Source organism: Corticium candelabrum, chromosome 16, assembly GCF_963422355.1.
Source record: "Corticium candelabrum chromosome 16, ooCorCand1.1, whole genome shotgun sequence".
NCBI classification, from domain to species: Eukaryota; Metazoa; Porifera; class Homoscleromorpha; order Homosclerophorida; family Plakinidae; genus Corticium; species Corticium candelabrum.
In genome coordinates, this window is record NC_085100.1 from 796,550 (window position 1) to 810,009 (window position 13,460).

A 13,460-nucleotide genomic window follows, 5' to 3' on the forward strand; every position below is an offset into this window, starting at 1 on the left:
TATTACTTTGTAAGCGAATTTATGCTGCGGTGTCATTAGGGTGATTATAATTTCAAAAATTGCATGGGTATCATTACTTTTATAAATGTATAATATATGCACTACAATTTCAATACAGTGCAGTGCACAACGGTTACTGTGCTTTGCTATTCTGATTGCTTTGTTTATGCTACTTTGAATCAGTGTAACACGAGCAGCAACATCATCATCATCGAGAGCAACAACAACAACAGCAGCAACAAACACAAGCAACAACAGCAGCAGCAACACCAACAGCAGCAACCAACAACAGCAGCAACAACTGACAACAACAACGCTATTACTCTGAGTTGTTATACCACTACGTGCACTCAGTTCTACAGTCCGCTAAATGATTGTCTGGTTGCCTGTGCAGTTCAGAGTGCCCAATGTTGAGGTGATTATTTAAACGTGACTCTATACAAAGGCAAAACTTGTTCTGATTGAAAAGCAACCACTATGTTGACATCCATGTAAGAGTCAAATTCACTGCTGTTAGAGTCATGCTGATGTGCTGTATGGTTACCAGCCAAATATTTTGCCATTATCATTTCATTGTGTCCTGCATAAGGCAGATAAGAATGAAATAACGAAACATAAGCTGGGCTGTTACACAGGTAGTCTCACCTCTGCTGTAGTCCTTTGAAATAAGAGGAGTTTTTGCCAAATACACACCCTTACCATAACATGCTCCATTTTTACACTCGATATCCTTGCCACCAATCTTGAATCCTTGTTGAAATATTGTTTTTATTGCACATGTAGTTGTCCCATGGAATCCATATCGTTCATGTACTGGTTTGCCTGCAGCTTTGAACTGCATTTTGGTATTCTTATAATCAGTTAGCAGTTTGGGGTTGACAATGTATTCTGCTTGTATGACTTCCCATGATCGTCTGCCACTTGAGAGTATTAATGGTCGTAAAAAATTGGATTCAACAATGCTGAAGTGCTTTTCACATTCAGAATCATCTGTAATCACCTCTGACTTGCACAGCATCTTTGACTGTGTTCTTCCTGTTTTGCAAGCTAGATCCTCAAGGGTAGAGAGATTCTGAAAGAAGTGTAGAATAATGAGTACTTACCAATGCACACAATAACAACTACTACAACAATAATGTAACATACTGACACCCACCTCAACTCTTTTGCAACAAGCTATGTAGGCTGGTAAGACTTGGTCAGTTGCCACAACTTGAACAACATTGTGTCCTTCTGAGCCAGATTCATTGTGTGACCTCTGTGGTGTGCGTACTGGCCAATGACCCCATTCACTGATGTCACCAGACAATGCCATCAAATCTGTTGATTTTGGTCGTCTGTTTATTCGGCGTCCAAGAGCCACTTGACAAATAATGAGTGTCAAAAGTGGTTGGTCAGTTAAAGTGCTGGCTTTCTCATATGGACCAGCACCATCAAGAAAGCAAGAAAGTCCAGGACTATGAGTGAGAAAGATCCCTTGACCAAATGAAGTATTTGTTGCCATAACACCATGGTCTGCGACACTTCTAATAAATTGATTGACATCACATGTACTGGGGACAACTAATGCCATATATGGGTGTTGAAAATGAGCCTGGTGCTGCCGCCGCTGCTTCAACATTCGCTGGTGCACATTTATAAACTTACGCACTTGTGTAAGGTTGGTTATTTCCCAGCAGCAGACCAACTTCAGTTCAGAATTTTGCGTTGAGTTGTCTGATTCTCCTTTACAACTAAATACAATATTCTCAACAGTTTTTATCTTGAATTGCAATTCAAGGTCGTCAGCTTGCTCTAAGAGCGTTACAGAACAGTGTCGTTCATCTCCTTGCAACTGCTCTTTCTCTGTTGCAATAGCTTTCTGAATCTTTTTTGCCACTGCTTCCTTTCTTTGAGCCTCACGCTGACGTCGATCTAGTTCAAGTCTCTCACATATCTTGCACTCGCTGAAGGTAGGGCAACGTTCTCCACATGTTCGAGGGCACTGATGCTGACGTGGACAGTTAATGGTCCTCTCACACTGTTTTTCACATCTGAAATTCCATTGTAAAGGAACAGTAGATTGCCAGCAGTGGCAAGTGTGTGGATGACCACAGCTAAGAACTACATCAACCGAAACCATGCACTTTTCATCTCCCAGATGTGGGTGGCACAGTTCCAAGCATCGGTGCTCTCCACATTTCATCAGTTGACCACATTGTTCCTTGCATGATGTAGGCAGGAAGACTCGTTGATTGTGATATCGAATCTTTAAGTCTTCTGGCTGACTGACCTTAAATGTAAATGATGGATGTCGAGGACACCGAAGTGGAACAGAGTTGCCCAAACAATCTTGTTCTTTAAAATATTTGAGTGCATGATGCCAGTGAGCATTATTCTTTGCTTTGTGAAAACAGTCGGCATTGCCAAAGACATACAGTCCTGATCTTGATCTTGAACAACTAACACACATTCGATTTTGAATCTTAACATGGCCAATTGCACCATCAACATTTGAACGAACAAGAGATACAAATATGTATTCGTTCTCGTCACCCTGGTATTGGTCAACTGTGCAGACTCGAATCAATGGACGAGAGGACTCATCTGTTTCCTCACTTCTTTTTTGCTTTTTACCATTTCTTCTCCTTGTTTGACCACTATCTAACAACTGGTTAGCAAGATCAATGTGATTGTCTTCGAAATCTTTCACTAACTTCCTAATGAATTTAACCTGAGCTGCATACATTGCTATGACAGTTATCTTTGATGGATGAATCCGATGTTGTTCATTTTGCAGTATACACCATAGAATCATGTTGAAAAGCATGTTGGCTTCATCTTTATTGCAAAAACTTGTCCCTATTCTGGTTTCTGGATATGCATGTGACCAAAAATACATTGGCTTGGTAAAACATGCTGCTGGCTGATTATTCTTGATAGCCTCAGAATTTGTTTGCAGATCGTTGTAGATAGGCTCAAGCAATGGGATAAACACGGGCAACATTCTTCCTTGATGGGTCAGGGAGACATGTGGGTGATTGTTGTTTACAAGCCTTTCTAACAATGAAACATCAAATTTATTTTTCTGTTGAAGTTCATAGTTTTCAACAGGAGGTCGGAGCTGCTTATGATCCCCAATTAGGATAAGATGTTGTGCTGCAGCAGAAAGCACTGCAAGAACTTGTACCTCAAGGATTTCTGCTGCCTCTTCTATTATCACTATAGCAGGTTTAAGCTGGGACAACAACTTGTGATTGATTGCAGCTCCGTCTGTGGTCATACCTACTATTTTCACCTTCTTTAGCATGTTTGCTGAGTCACAAATGTGCTGTTCTTCCACTTTAGCAAAGGCCTGGGACAGTTCTTTGGTTTTACGGCTTAATGCTTTTATGGAAGTTTTCCACTTTAGCTGGGCAAGAATTTTAATCACATGAGCTAGATCATCATGCTCCATATTCCTTTTCAGACGGATGAGAGACAAAGTATGGTACAAGTCACTGGTTGTTAATTTTGAAGGTTCGAATCTAGCCAAATCGACTGCAAAGATGATTTCTTTGTTTTTCTCACTTGACACTGGAGGTGTACCAGATAGTGGTACTACATTGCTCATGTATTCCTTTTCAACACCATGAATGGGATCAAGGCCTCGTTCTCTGAGCTCCATTGTTAATTCATACTCAACATCTTCAATGTCATCCTGTGTTGATTTCTGCTGCTTCATCAAGTAGGTTGCTGATAATCTTGAAATGGGCTTTTGGTCAAGAGATTGCACACCACATGTAGTCAGTAACACCTCCAAAGACTTCTCGTCAGGTATCCAACTGGCCAACACTTTGTGAAGAGCCTGAACTATTTTAGCAAAAGGACATTCATCCTCTGCTATACCTTTCAATGAGCAAACTGTGCGATACACTGCAGGGTTTGTGTTGATAACATGCATCAGATTTTGTCGAAGATCATCATTGTCAAACTGGCTGAAAGTCAACCGACATGCGTGGTCTTTTATCGTGGCCATATTCTGTAGTTCATTCACTGGCATGAATTCAACAAAGAGAGGAACAAGTTCAATAACTCTTTTCATTCTAGAAAATTCATCTGGAACCCTTGGCAATCTTGGACTTGGGCATATATCTTTCAATCGTCTCACATTGGTATTTCTAAGCTTCTCCTTCTGACCACCAACTCGAACAACTTCATCATCACTACAAAATGTGCAGCATCCAGCAAGAAATTCATTGAGAGCATGGTTTTTGTATGAAAGCACCAGAATAGGACCATCTGGGAGAGATGACACTGAAAGTAGCAGTTGTGCAAGTCTAAATCCTATAAGAGTCTTTCCTGTTCCTGGCGGTCCCTGGATAATAGCTACACGATTGTGAAGAGCTAACTCAACAGCATCCAATTGAGAGTCATCAAGTAAACTCTTATACGTCTTCCTCAAAGTTTCAAAGTCAACTTTCTCTGAGCTCTTCCAGTAGCCAGGATCTGGAGTGTCGGGATTTTTCAACGACATCTGAAACACACCTTGCCAACTCATTGTAATGTTGCCACTCTGCAGGTAAGATGGCAATCGGCTGTGCTTATACTTACTAGATTTTTTTAACTTGCAAACTTGCTGCATGCTGGTGTATAGTTCGTCTTCAGATAGACTCTCTGTGGATAACGGAGACATTTGTATAGAGTATTCAGAAGAGTCGCTGTTGGAAAAAGTAGTGTTTTCCATCATTTCCAACTTCTCTTCCTCTCTCAAATCTAACTGTTGTATGTCATCTTTAATCACATCAGTCAAATTGACTGCCGTTTCATTTAGCATTTCTTCAGGCTTTTCAGCATGGTTTGTAGGTTCTTCAAAATTTAGGAAAACGAATTCTTCTTTGAAAGGTAAGAAGTCTTGACTTTGTCTTTGTAGAGAAACCATCACTGGCTTGAATGCGTGATAGTAAACAGGACTCACAACTGCTAATGTGTCGTTAGCATGAAATAAACGAGTTAGTCCATCTACCTCATTGCTTCTTGAATGTAAGGTTGGACCTGAGCCAAATACAACAGAAAACTGTACCGCTGAGTCAGATGATTTGAAAGTTGTTGCAACAGTTGCATACAAAATATCATCAAAATTTCCATCAACAATAAAAGCTACCAAATTTCCATGCATGAGTTTGTTTGTCGCATGTCTTATCATTGACTTAGTGATATTGCTGTTTTCTGTTTGCACAACAACAGCCAAGCACTTTGAAGCCTGAATCATCTGAATAGCAATGGTCTTTATGTAAGGCAAAATGGGCACATTCCGAAGTTTTTCAGAATCAAGAGCTCCCCTCTTTAGAGCAACTAAAGCATTGCGTACACTAGACATGCGGTCTTCCCTGAGAAGCCGCATGTAGGTGTCCATGTAACTATCCACATTGGGGTATGGCCCATGAGTACGCACACATGGTAGGAAACCCTTTGCAATGGCTGATTCTGTTTCTTCATTGATAGCTCTTTCAGCGCATTGAAGTTCTGATGAAGTTATTAGTAGTTGTAGCTTACTCCAGTGTGTGTTGACTGGATCATCAGTGTGACTTACAGCCAATTTCAGAAGGGACATAAGAAAGAAGGTGTCACAGGCAGGAATTTTATGATCAACAAGTAGCTGAATGAGAGGAAGCACAGCTGGGAGCACCTTTGGAGCATAGCTGGCTATGGACTCTGCAAAACACTTGCAAGACTCAATGAGCTGGTGGGCAGTAGATTCTGACTGGATCTTGTTTGATTCAAGACCTTCGTTGGAATAACCTGCAATAATGTTTCTTAATACTGCAGTAAGCGGCCCAGGAATAAAGGCTCTTCCCAGAAACTGATGGAAGAATTGCTTATAGGTACTGGCATCTTTTGTGACAGAGGATTTTACCAAAGCATTTGAAACGTTCAGAACACTAAGGACTCCATCTTGGGGAAGGTCAATAAAATCCAGAATGAACTGCCATGGAGCAGGACATTGTTCTATTATCTTCACACCTTCCAATGATTCGCTAATCTTCTCATTCATTAGGCAAGACAAATATGAATTCAATTCAGCTGTTGTAAGATTCTGGGTTGCAATGAAACGTGCATGGCTAGCAAAGAGAGCATTCTCTTGACTCTGTCTTTTGTCAATAAATAGCAAGAGCCTGTCTCTCCTTTTCAGTTGGATTCCAAATGTAGGGCACTCATCTATTCGGAACTTCACCAATGTATCAGAATTTACAGTCCTAGCTGTAGCCAAGACTTCATTTTCCATTACCTTCTGATACCAACCTTCAACTTGTTCATCGAACAGAGCAGTAGTCTTCTTTTGTTTGTGTTCACTTTCCACATCTTGCCTTCTTTTACTTTTCTTGACAAAACCATTGTGCGTTTTAGCCTAATGCAATTACATAGAACTAAGGCAAATGTAAACTCAGCATAGACAAAGACGGTTAACCTTTTTCATTGTTGAGTTCTGCATAGAATCATGATGAGATGTACATCTTGGTCGTTTTCGACTTCTTGTATGGTTTACACGTGCAGCTAAATATATCAATCATTGAGACTTTCAAAATTTCATGCTAGTAGTTGGCTAATTCTAGCGTACCAGACGAGTGGTATCTATTCCTTTGCAATGTACTGTGTGAAGGGATGTTGAAGCTGCTATCTGGTTCAGGGTCATATGGCACCTCATCATATGAGCATTCTTCATCATCAAAGTGCATGTAGTCACCTGTTGCAGCTCCAACAAAATAGCCACTCCATTGAATACTAGGAGATGCTTCATATTCGTCATCATAAAGTGGCTCATTCCACTCTGAGTGCCAGACAAGTCTTGATCTATTTGCTGACCACTGTCTATTGGAATTTGCTGCATGTGTGTTCAGGTGATGTCTGAGATCTTGTGAGAAGAAGGGATCTGTATATTCAGCCATATGTGTCTCCCAAACGCTGCTCTAGAAGAGATATCATAGCAACAATATATGGCAAGTACCAGTTGTCCTAATCTTCTAATTTGACTGTTCATGTACCTCAATTACAGGAGAGGTCAATACTTAAAGTTATTCAAAGAGATAGGTATAAGCAACATGTGTCTAATTGTTGTCTATACATATATAGCATGCAGCATGTTCTTTTTGAAAGTTTCAGTCATATTACTGAGTATATCCTGCATGTTCAGGCATATCACGCTAACGTCTCAGATTATGATGTATGTTTGCAATGCATGTACAGCGTGATGCCTTTGCTGCTGCTGAACAAACAGTCATTCTGATCCTTTGATGAGAAAAGCAGGTCTGCATACGCATTTGTATGGCTATAAACTCTGATGAGGAGACCCAAGGAAAACAATACAGCAAAACTGATTTGGCCGTTGTTCTAAGATCATACTTGATCTGTGTGGAGAGTTTCATGCAATTGAGCTAGCAGTTTCAGTGTCACACACACACACACACACACACACACACACACACACACACACACACACACACACACACAGTCTTTATCAGTAGTAGACACCAACGCCAATATTATTGACACATGGGCACATACAAAATCTACATTTGTAGACTTCAACGTTAGTGACTCTGGTATAGTTGGCTGATTGTCTAGTGATGTGCTGTACTGTTGAACAAATTACACTTGTGCAATTGTACTGTACAGAAAATCTATGCCTGAATTAAACTGCAGCCAGTTTGTTCCAGTTTCATTACTGTTACCGTCTTCTACAATAAACATAAGACTAATTCCAATTAGCAACAGTGGAGAAGGTGGATAATAAACGTTAGATGAAGAGATCGAATCATATGAATGATATTCCCAGTGCCTGCTAAGCACTACTACCTTCATTTTGGCTTGTCTGCAGTACATGTATACTCGCAAATGGTGTACACTCCTGGAATGTAAATGTCACCATGCTAGGTACACCTAAAATCTACCTTGACTTCTTCCCAGTCAAGCCAAAGTTTTAGCTGCATTCTCAAATGCCCTGCAATCTAGATCCAGCGTGTTTCCTCCTACACCCCCTCATTGCTAGCAGTTAATAACAGAAACAGTTAATACCATATGTGTAGACACTCCAATTGCAGGTTGACTATACAGTCAAATGATGCTGTGTAGACCACACAGTCAAGACTTGCTGAATCCCAGTCCAGCCTACCTTGCAGCCGAGAACACGAGCCCAAGCAGTAAGATTCACTCACTGTTATCTTTGGCACACAGATAAAAAATGTACCTAGCAGCCAATGGTAGGAAAGTTTGAAGACTATTTCATTAACGACAAGTAAACAAAACCTCTCAGGGTTCAAAGCCGGAAAATTGTTGATATCAATAGATACGCAGACTGTTCTATTTATGTTTGTCACATGCCTTGACAAGCCAAGCCTATTCATAGTTTGGCACACGACTTGACGTGCCAGGCCTAAGTACTCAATCTCACATGGACCAATGAGGACAATTGGAATGCAGTGCATGCGTTCAGTGTTATCGCTGGTGTTAGTTTAGCATGCCAGTTGATTTGATGATGTCTTTGCATACTTTCAAGAGATATCAAATAGCTATTAGATGTGGACAATCAATGTGCCAGTCAATGTGTTCAGCCTCCTCACCCTCTTCATTGGCTCTGATTAATTAGATGAACACACATAATTGAGAAGAGTTGCCTCAGTAGTGCCTGTAGTTTGCTAGTTGCCAGATTGGGCGTGACGTGTGTTGTCAGAGCTGTGCTACTTTGCCGCCAGGTTTAGCACTTTGACTTGCAAGCTTGGTGGAGGCCTGTGTTTACTGTACCCACGAGAAACTAAAATCAGAATGAAGTGAGTGCTTACTCCACAAGAAAGATCCCTACATCAGTATTGTAACAATGAAAAGAGGCCTGATATTATTGTTTTCGACAGCAACTCAGGTTGCAACATCAAGTTTGATGTGCCATTGATACACACCCATGGAGGTGTGACTACTTGAAGTATATGCTACATCTGACCCTGGGAATGCAGCCAAGAAAAGAGCAGAAAGATGGAAAGTACCTGCATGAACAGCATCTCACCGTTTCATCTCCTTCATTCATCGCTCTAGTAATGGAACACGTTGGCAGATGGGGAGTAAGAGCAGATCGAACCTTACCTCGAGGAAATGTCAAAGAGATCTAGAAACGAGGAAAGGCTCCCAAATCCAGCTGACATTTGTTATGTTTCTGGGTCCTTTAGACAGTGAGTTCCTTTAGATACTCTATTCAGGTTAGTATATGAATACAACAACAGCGGACGCTCAAGTGTCAAGTAATCAAAACAGTCAAATGCTAAATAGCTATAGGCTACGCCCCTTTACTAACAATCAGTAGTAAGTAGAAGTGCAATACACTACACTCCCTCCCGCTAATTCTTACAAATCCAAACGTTGTGGAGGTCTACGTTCTCTTGGTGGATTTCTTCTTGGTGAAACTGGCGTATCCTGTGGTAGTGTTTCTTCATGAGTGATTTCTGAACTAGGAGTTTCAGTAGAGGAGGTCGAGTTTCCAGATGTGGCAAAACCTGAGACAGACTCTGATGGTGATACTGTTTTATCCAGTGAAGACTCTACTGGAGCATTCTCTGAAAATGCTGATTCAGATGGGGCTGCAGGTTCAGGAACTACTTGCATCTTTTCCTTCATCCTCTTTTTCAACTGGTCAGCATGGCGACGCCATAACTGTTTATCAACCAGGACTTCATAATCTGCTCCTCCTTGCTTCTTGGTTACCAAACCTTCCTCCCAACCTTGACCCTTCCCATAGGCCTTAGCCCAGACAGGGTCTCCTACCTCAAAATTTCTATTCACACCAGAGTAACTGCTCTGTGCTTGCTTCTTCTGGACTCTTGCAGCAATATCCGGAGCCAGTAAAGATAACCTAGTACAAACTCGCCTGCCCAGAAACAACTCTGAAGGGGTGATCCCTGTAGTGACATTGGGGGTATTGCGATACTGAAACAAAAATGATGATAACTTCTGAGACAATGTTCCTTCTCCCCCTTTCATAGATTTCATCGCTGATTTGAACGTTTGTACCGATCTCTTTGCCTCCCCATTTGATTGTGGGTGATAGGGTGCTGAATACATATGTTCTACTCCCATTGATAAAAGGAATCTTGCCATTTCTTCTGAAACGAACTGTGGACCATTGTCCGAAACAAGCACTTCCGGTATGCCAAATCGAGCAAACACATCTCAAAACACGTCGATTGTCCTTTCAGTGGTTGTGCTGGACATTCTATAAACCTCCAGCCATTTCAAATATGCATCAATGATCAATAAAAACATGTGACCCATAAATGGTCCCGTAAAATCCACGTGAATGCGTTGGAATGGTTTGCTTGGCCAGTTCCATGAACGTGGGGTTACCCATGGAGGTAACTTTCCAGTTACTTGACATGCCTGACAAGACCTTGCTTGTTGCTCTATAGCAGCATCAATCTTCGGCCACCACATGTATTGTCGAGCTAATGCTTTCATTTTGACAATTCCAATATGGGATACATGGAGTTCATCTAAGAGCTGGTCTTGCAAGCTAGAGGGAATTATTGCCCTTATTCCCCATAAAAGACAACCATCTTCTATTGATATCTCGACTCGTTTTCGGAAAAATGGTAGTAAGTCGGATCCTACTGTGGGAGGCCAGCCTTGCATTGTATACCTGAAAACCTTTGACAACAATAGGTCCTTCTTGGTTTCTCTTGCTAATTCCTTGCTAGTAACAGGAAGAGCGGTAAGCTGAGTGAGATTCACCTTCCTACCTTCTGCTGAGCTCACCTCCTCTGGCACAGTTATCTAGAGGTAACTTCGATAGGCAATCAGCATTTCCATGTTGTGCGGATCCTCGGTACTTTAAGGTATTTGTATGCGAATAACAGTAAAGCCCACCTCTGTAGCCGTGCCGCTGCTATTGATGGTACCTTCTGTTTCTGACCCAGAATAGTTGTCAGCGGGTTGTGATTAGTGATCAGAACAAATTTCCTGCCATATAGGTATTGGTGAAAACGCTTTACGCCAAACACCAGTGACAATGCCTCCTTGTCCAATTGAGAATAATTCCGTTCGGCTGGCAATAATGACCTCGAGGCAAATGCAATAGGTCTCTCTGCACCATCAGGGAAAGTATGTGAAATGACAGCTCCAATTCCATAGGATGAAGCATCGCATGATAGACTGAGTGGAAGCTCAGAATTGTAATGCACCAATACCTTTGCTGATGCTAGCTGCTCTTTCACTTGCCGGAAAACCCGTTGGCAGTGGTTGGTTCACTTCCAAGGAGTGTCTTTCCTCAAAGAGGTGATTTAGAGGCTGACACAGAGTAGACAAGTTTGCCAAAAAGCATCCATAATAATTTAGCAATCCCAAGAATGAACGCAATTGTGTGACATTCTTTGGCGTTGGTGCTTGCTTGATAGCCGTGACCTTTTCATCGGATGTGTGGAGCCCGGTCTTGTCAATCCTACAACCTAAGAACTCCACCTCCGGTTGTAAGAATACACACTTGCTTCTTTTTAGCCTCAAACCATACTTCTGAAGTCGACTTAAAACAACCGACAAATTCTTGAGATGATCTTCATCATTCTTGCCCGTGAAAATTATGTCATCCAGGTAGCACCCAGTTCCTTCTGTTCCCTGTAATATCTGGTCCATCAAATTCTGGAACACTGCTGGTGCACTGGCAATACCAAAAGGTAATCTGGTAAACTGGTACAAACCCCTGTGCGTGTTGATAGTCACCAAGTCTCTAGACTCTTCATCCAGTAGTACCTGTTGATAGGCATTGGCCAAATCAACTTTCAAAAACTTTTCTCCTCCTGCCAAAGTAGCGAAGATGTCATCAGGCTTTGGCAAGGGATACTGGTCAACAGACAGCTCGGGATTAACTGTAACCTTGTAATCCCCACAAATGCGGATGCTGCCATCACATTTTGGAACAGGTACTATTGGTGTTGCAAACCGACTAGTATGGACACGTTCTAGTACTCCATTCGCTTCCAGACGATCCAACTCTTTCTCGATGGCACCCCGTAACGCATATGGCACAGACTTTGGTTTGAAAAACCGAGGAGTGGCATCTTTGTTGATTTCCAAATGCGCAGTATATCCTTTCAGAGTTCGCACACCAGACTCGAATAGCTCTCCGTGTACTTCCAATAGCTTCTCTAAAGTAGGTGTGGCAGTCTCAACCCGGTTCAACTTCAATTGACTCCAATCTAGGCGTATGACCTGTAGCCAATTTCGACCAAAAAGTGATGGTCCATCTCCATCCACAACAATTAGTGGAAGCTCCACCCCTGACCATTGTACTTGACAGACACCGTTGCCTTACCCAAAACCTTCAATCTGGCTCCTGAGTAAGTAGTCAGGATAATTGAGGTCCTGTGTCCACTTCCATACTCAGCGGGTGTGATTCACGGAAACCGTAATCAATACGCGTAGTGCCGCCTGACTGCTCAACATAAACAATTGAAATTCCTCCGCTGCTTCGCTTGATTGCTCAACATGATGAGCTTTGGATGGCAGTTTCCTTGGCTTACTGCTCATCTTCGCACTGCTCTTGCATGAAGACGCGATGTGTCCCATTTTCTTGCACTTGTGACATTCTTTGTCCTTGTGCCAACACGCTTCCGCTAGGTGTCCTTTCTTGCCACAACGATAACACGCCTCTGGCGTCTGACAAGCCGAGGTGTGTCCCTTCGCCTTTGTCACTTGTTTCCTTCTCACAAATGCAACAGATCCTTCCGACTCATCTCTGACTGGAATGGAAGTACCTCGCAAGTGCTGAGCCTGGATATCGGCGACTTCCATTGACGTGGCCACCTCGACAGCTCTTTTCAGTGTCAGGTTCGATTCTCCGAGTAGCTTCTTCTGTGCGGTTACACTCCGCAATCCAGTAACAAACTGGTCACATAGCTGATCGTCCAACTTGTCATCAAACTCGAAGTGCTCGGCTAAACGTCGTAATTCTGCAATATACTGTGAGATTGACTCACCTTCCCTTTGATTCCGTTGACGTAACTTGAATCGCTCCGCGATTGCCAGTGGCTTCGGCGCTAAGTGCTTTGCCAAGGCTTCCGTCAACTCCTGATATGACTTGCTAGCTGGTAAGTCTGGCACCACTAGGCTTCGTAACAGCTTATACGCTGAACCTCCAATGACCGTGAGAAACACCGCTACTTTCCGTTCGTTTTCGTTCTCCTTGTCAAGACCATTGCCTTAAAGTATTGATCGAGCCGCTCCTTGTATTCAACCCAGTAATCCTTGTTACTGTCGAACTCTTCAATTCAACCTACAAACCGTACCTCTGCAGACATGGTCAAGCAAAAGTATTATCCGATCCTCATCACCACTTGTTATGTTTCTGGGTCCTTTAGACAGTGAGTTCCTTTAGATACTCTATTCAGCTTAGTATATGAACACAATAACAACGGACGCACAAGTGTCAAGTAATCAAAACAGTCAAATGCTAAATAGCTATAGGCTAC

General features: G+C 42.2%; 6 protein-coding genes across 6 annotated transcripts in view; all 6 read right to left on the reverse strand.

Moving 5' to 3' along the window:
- Positions 1–62: 62 nt before the first annotated feature.
- LOC134192097 (uncharacterized) lies at positions 63–6,488 on the reverse strand. The gene is made up of 4 exons (XM_062660787.1): positions 6,428–6,488; positions 1,157–6,367; positions 646–1,072; positions 63–580 (listed from the first exon to the last, which is right to left on the reverse strand). The coding sequence occupies exons 1-4, from the start codon at positions 6,449–6,451 to the stop codon at positions 420–422; spliced, it is 5,823 nt and encodes a 1,940-aa protein (XP_062516771.1). The 5' UTR covers positions 6,452–6,488; the 3' UTR covers positions 63–419.
- A 2,702-nt stretch (positions 6,489–9,190) lies between these two features.
- On the reverse strand, positions 9,191–10,167 carry LOC134192014 (uncharacterized protein K02A2.6-like). The gene has a single exon (XM_062660681.1). The coding sequence runs from the start codon at positions 10,096–10,098 to the stop codon at positions 9,349–9,351; it is 750 nt and encodes a 249-aa protein (XP_062516665.1). The 5' UTR covers positions 10,099–10,167; the 3' UTR covers positions 9,191–9,348.
- Positions 10,168–10,170: 3 nt separating this feature from the next.
- Positions 10,171–11,137, reverse strand: LOC134192409 (uncharacterized protein K02A2.6-like). Its single transcript, XM_062661148.1, has 3 exons — positions 11,010–11,137; positions 10,827–10,956; positions 10,171–10,770 (listed from the first exon to the last, which is right to left on the reverse strand). Exons 1-3 carry the CDS (start codon positions 11,135–11,137, stop codon positions 10,171–10,173), a joined length of 858 nt encoding a protein of 285 aa, XP_062517132.1.
- Positions 10,627–12,370, reverse strand: LOC134192410 (uncharacterized protein K02A2.6-like). The gene is made up of 3 exons (XM_062661149.1): positions 12,365–12,370; positions 12,312–12,318; positions 10,627–12,269 (listed from the first exon to the last, which is right to left on the reverse strand). Exons 1-3 carry the CDS (start codon positions 12,368–12,370, stop codon positions 11,161–11,163), a joined length of 1,122 nt encoding a protein of 373 aa, XP_062517133.1. The 3' UTR covers positions 10,627–11,160.
- Positions 12,230–13,413, reverse strand: LOC134192013 (uncharacterized). Its single transcript, XM_062660680.1, has one exon. It carries the CDS (start codon positions 12,781–12,783, stop codon positions 12,373–12,375), a length of 411 nt encoding a protein of 136 aa, XP_062516664.1. The 5' UTR covers positions 12,784–13,413; the 3' UTR covers positions 12,230–12,372.
- Positions 13,329–13,460, reverse strand: part of LOC134192411 (titin-like) — a 41,947-nt gene continuing 41,815 nt past the window's right edge. The window contains exon 98 of the mRNA XM_062661150.1: positions 13,329–13,379. Within this exon, the coding sequence (XP_062517134.1) occupies positions 13,329–13,379 (51 nt within the window). The remainder of the gene's footprint in view (positions 13,380–13,460) is intronic.

Excerpts from the sequence above, each read along its gene's own strand:
- LOC134192097 (XM_062660787.1), bottom strand. The coding sequence starts at position 6,451 with ATGCAGAACTCAACAATGAAAAAG. Across the intron at positions 1,073-1,156 it reads CTTGTTGCAAAAGAGTTGAG|AATCTCTCTACCCTTGAGGA; the intron begins GTGGGTGTCAGT and ends CACTTCTTTCAG. Across the intron at positions 581-645 it reads TTCAAAGGACTACAGCAGAG|GACACAATGAAATGATAATG; the intron begins GTGAGACTACCT and ends TGCCTTATGCAG.
- LOC134192014 (XM_062660681.1), bottom strand. The coding sequence starts at position 10,098 with ATGGCAAGATTCCTTTTATCAATGGGAGTAGAACATATGTATTCAGCA.
- LOC134192409 (XM_062661148.1), bottom strand. The coding sequence starts at position 11,137 with ATGCTTCATCCTATGGAATTGGAGCTGTCATTTCACATACTTTCCCTG. Across the intron at positions 10,957-11,009 it reads ATTCTCAATTGGACAAGGAG|GAAATTTGTTCTGATCACTA; the intron begins GCATTGTCACTG and ends CCTATATGGCAG. Across the intron at positions 10,771-10,826 it reads TCGCATACAAATACCTTAAA|ATAACTGTGCCAGAGGAGGT; the intron begins GTACCGAGGATC and ends AGTTACCTCTAG.
- LOC134192013 (XM_062660680.1), bottom strand. The coding sequence starts at position 12,783 with ATGGAAGTCGCCGATATCCAGGCTCAGCACTTGCGAGGTACTTCCATT.